This window comes from Mesoplodon bidens, assembly GCF_964165515.1.
Source record: "Mesoplodon bidens genome assembly, chromosome: 12".
NCBI lineage: Eukaryota > Metazoa > Chordata > Mammalia > Artiodactyla > Ziphiidae > Mesoplodon > Mesoplodon bidens.
In genome coordinates, this window is record NC_138168.1 from 50,290,430 (window position 1) to 50,294,620 (window position 4,191).

The window sequence follows — 4,191 nt, forward strand, 5'->3', positions numbered from 1 at the left end:
CTTCACAGCCCATGTTCTTTCAAGTACATCTCACCTCACTCTAGAGCTGCACAGAGTAAGGCTCAGTTTCACAGAAGTGGTTTTAGCTCGTGTCAGAGAAATGCTGCTTTGAGAAAACTGAAAGCGGAGGAAATGTTAGTTAGATGTGGCTGCAGATTGAAATTTTTTGGTTCAACTAGTGTTTTTTGAGCAACCATGTACCGCTCTCCTCTGCTGATCAACTTGGTGGTCACTGAGTAAGAATTTGACACTCTTCCACGTACTGCCAGTGTTAGGACCCACCTGAGGGGAAAAAAAGAGGCGGAAGTCAATACCGTCTATTCAGGCTAATGCCCTGCAGGAGACCAGGCAGAGGAGAGGACAGTGGTAGTTCTGCCCAGAGGGGGACAGAAAGGAGACAGACATCATGGACCTACTGGAATTTGAGCGGGGCTTTGCTGTGATTTAGTTTATGAAAGAGAAACTGGAAATTTGCCCTTGAATAATGTTTCTTCTAAATAATCAGTTTTGTTTGGTTTCTTTGTTTTGTTTTGTTTCTTGCAATTGTTTGGTCTGACTGGGAGTGGGTTTTGGAGCCAGGGTGGCTGCCATCGAGGAAAAGCTGGTGTTTTTCCCAGTTTACCCAAGTAAAAAGTATTCATTTGGTGACTGCATAGGGTCATTAAGGGGAAGGAAAGTCCCCTCGTCAGTTAGGAGGAAACAAAACTCACAATGGAACAGGGCCTATCTTCCCTCAGAGCTCCGGAATTGAGGGATAAGGGTCACGAGTACCTCCGCTTCTGGAAAGGCGTGGGTAGTCGGGAGGTCAATGGTGTGTGTGTTTTGAGTCTGCCACACCTAGTCTGGTTGAAATAAGAAAGCGAATGCTCAGGAAACCCAGAGAAGACCTCTTTCTTTTTTGCAAGGCGCGGCTTAGCAGAGCAGGGAAAATCCCAGACCCCAGACCCTCCCCAAATCATTCGAGGAGCTGGGCAGCGAAGAGGCAGGAGCACACGGGCCCGTCCACGGCGCCCTGGGGTAGGGGACCCATGGAGAAGTTTCAGGCGGTGCTGGACCTGCACCTCAAGCACCGCAATGCGCTGGGTTACGGCCTGGTGAGCCTGCTGACGGCGGGCGGGGAGCGCATCTTCTCCACCGCGGTGTTCCAGTGCCCGTGCAGCGCCGCCTGGAACCTGCCCTACGGCCTGGTCTTCCTGCTGGTGCCGGCGCTGGCGCTCTTCCTCCTGGGCTACGTGCTGAGCGCGCGCACCTGGCGCCTGCTGACCGGCTGCTGCGCGCCCGGCGCGCGCACTGGCTGCGGCGCAGCGCTGCGCGGGGCCCTGGTGTGCGCGCAGCTCAGCGCTGCCGCTGCGGTCGCGCCGCTCACCTGGGTGGCCGTGGCGCTGCTCGGGGGCTCCTTCTACGAGTGCGCCGCCAGCGGGAGCGCCTTCGTGGCGCGGCGCCTGTGCTTCGGCCGCAGCCCCGGCTGCGCGGCCCAGCTGCCGCTGGTGCCCTGCCGTCAGGTCCAGGCGCCCGACGTGCAGGACCTGCAGAAGGAGCTCAAGGCCCAGTCGCAGGTCGGGCGCTCGCGCTGGACGCGCTGTGGGGATTGGAGAGGGACGGGCTTCTACGGGAATGGACGGGGGTGGTAGAAATGCGTGCCCTTTCTCCAGACATAGGACATCCGAAGACTAACTAGAATGGTTGTTGGCTTCTCGTGAGCCGATAGGCATTCCTTCCTCCCTCCCTCCCTCCCTCCCTCTTTCTTTCTTCCCTCCCTCCTTTCTTTCTTTCTTTCTTCTTCCTTTCCCCTAACCCCCTTCCTTCCTTTCTATCTCGGTGCTTTTTCTTTTTTAAATTGAAGTACAGTTGATTTACAATATCGTGTTAGTTTCAGGTGTACAGCACAGAGATTCAGTTATATGTGTGTGTGTATTCTTCTTCAGAGTCTCTTCCCTTATAGGTTATTACAAAATATTGAAGATAACTAATTAAAGGGAGAAAGGCACTTGGGCACTCGTATAGTGTCAGGCATCCACTCTGTACCAGTCACCGTGCTGGGCCCTTTACTTCCTTTATTATTCTCTTCTGTCTTTACAGTGAATACACTGAGTCCAGGTCAAGTTGCTTGTCCAGTCAGAATTGTTACAGTAAAATGAGTCTGCCTGGCTCTAAAGCCTTCACCCCACACTACTTCTGGGCTTGTAAAGCTAAGAGGTTCTTGGAAATGAATGTTTGTTTCATTGGATTTTCTGAAATTCCATGTTTTGAGTTCCAGGGATTCGACATATAAACTCCTCCTTGGGCCCTTGACATGCCTTGTAAAAGGACTGTCTTGTCAAGTGAGCACTTGTACTGAGGGGTTCGAGAGGTTACTCCCACTTCTTTCTCGCAAGGGATTAAGACCTAAAGCTGTTGCTTGTTCATCATCATAACTCTAAGTAGTTCAAACTTTATTGAGGATTTTAAAATTTCTAAAAAAAAAAAATGTGACTAAATTGCTATTTTGTTGTGTTTTCCTAAGGTGTTGGGCTGGGTCCTGATAGCAGTTGTTATCATCGTCCTCCTGATTTTTACATCCATCACCCGATGCCTATCTCCAGTTAGCTTCCTGCAGCTGAAATTTTGGAAAATCTATTTGGAACAGGAGCAGCGGATCCTTAAAAGTCAAGCCACAGAACATGCAACCGAACTGGCAAAAGAAAATATCAAGTGTTTCTTTGAGTGTTCACATCCAAAGGAATACAACACTCCAAGCATAAAAGACTGGCAGCAAATTTCATCACTATATACTTTCAATCCAAAGGAACAGTACTACAGCATTTTGCACAAATATGTGAACAGAAAAGAGAAGAATCGAAGTATCAGATCTTCTGAAGAAGATGCAGTGGTTCCTGTTCTTGGCTTTGTAGATTCATCTGATATGAACAGCACTCCAGACTTATGACCTTATGAATAGGAAAAAAGTTCTTTTGAGTTATTGACTCATTTAAAAAAATAAAGATTGGTATTGTTTATGACTTTTTTTTGGTCTTCCAAATTATGGAAACATAGCATATTAAATCAAATAAAAATTTAGAACTTTATCTCTTTATTATATTATAAGAAAAAAAGGAAGCAAAGGTAAACGGTTCACCCAAAGTGACAACCTGGAACTAAATCAGAATTTTTATATCCCTAGCCTAGGGTCTTTTTCACTGAAAAATAATGCTGCTTTCAAATAAAAGAATTTAGTAGCAAAAGCAGCAAAAGAACAATTGAACTTCAGACCTTTCTTTTAGGATATCTGATGTTAATTTCAAATTCACTTTCATGCAGACAGCACATTGTTTGGAACTTTAAAATACTGGCATTTTATGGCTACTAAAACAAAACACACAAAAAAATCATCATGAAAAGGGAAGTAAATTTTTTTAAAAACAAAATTTGAAAAACTATGATAATTGCAGGCATAACCTGTATTTAGTTTGTAGGATCAGAAGGAAATTTTTAAAGCTGTTTATTGTGGTAAATTTCAAATATACACAAAGGTAGAAAGGATAGTATTATGAACCCTCATATGGTCATTACACAGCTTCAACGGAGTGGGGAAGTCAGCTAAAGCCTACACCATACAAATAAATATAGAAATACAAATTGTGAGCTGATTTAGATTCAGGAGGAGGGGACTGGAGAGGTCTGTGAGAAACTGAAATCTGTAGAGTCAGAGAAGAGCATTTCAGTTTGCAGAACAGTATGTACAAAGACTGAGGTGAGGAAGATCTTAGTACAGTCAGAAGCCTTAAAGGCGACTGGAGAAAATGTGCAAGGGACAGCTCATGCAGCCCCTGGAAGTCGTGCAAAGGATTTTGGTTTTCATCCTATGAACATCTCAGGAAGATTGATGTGCTTTTCTTGTGGGAAAAGGAATGGCAGGGGGAAGAGGGAGAGCCAGGGTGGAAACGGAGAGATTAATCAGGAGGCTACTGCAGGGGAAATAGGTGGGAGTGAACTTGAACCTGGTTGGTGGTGAGGAAGACAGAAAAAGAAGATAGATTCAAGGTAGACTTTGACAGCATTTGTTGATGGAAAGGATGCAAGGATTTTTTTTTTTTTTTTTTTTTTCTTTTTGCGGTATGCGGGCCTCTCACTCTTGTGGCCTCTACCGTTGCGGAGCACAGGCTCCGGATGCGCAGGCCCAGCGGCCATGGCTCATGGGCCCAGCCGCTCCGC

The 4,191-nt window shown here is 46.4% G+C and overlaps 1 protein-coding gene across 1 annotated transcript; it reads left to right on the forward strand.

The window, feature by feature from the left end:
- Positions 1-927: 927 nt before the first annotated feature.
- LOC308626154 (calcium homeostasis modulator protein 6-like) lies at positions 928-3,029 on the forward strand. The gene is made up of 2 exons (XM_081250972.1): positions 928-1,556; positions 2,504-3,029. Exons 1-2 carry the CDS (start codon positions 1,029-1,031, stop codon positions 2,924-2,926), a joined length of 951 nt encoding a protein of 316 aa, XP_081107098.1. The 5' UTR covers positions 928-1,028; the 3' UTR covers positions 2,927-3,029.
- Positions 3,030-4,191: the final 1,162 nt, after the last annotated feature.

Bases quoted from the DNA above. Each gene is read 5' to 3' on its own strand.
- LOC308626154 (XM_081250972.1), top strand. From the start codon at position 1,029: ATGGAGAAGTTTCAGGCGGTGCTGGACCTGCACCTCAAGCACCGCAAT. The intron at 1,557-2,503 runs GTCGGGCGCTCG...TGTTTTCCTAAG, and splicing joins AGCTCAAGGCCCAGTCGCAG to GTGTTGGGCTGGGTCCTGAT.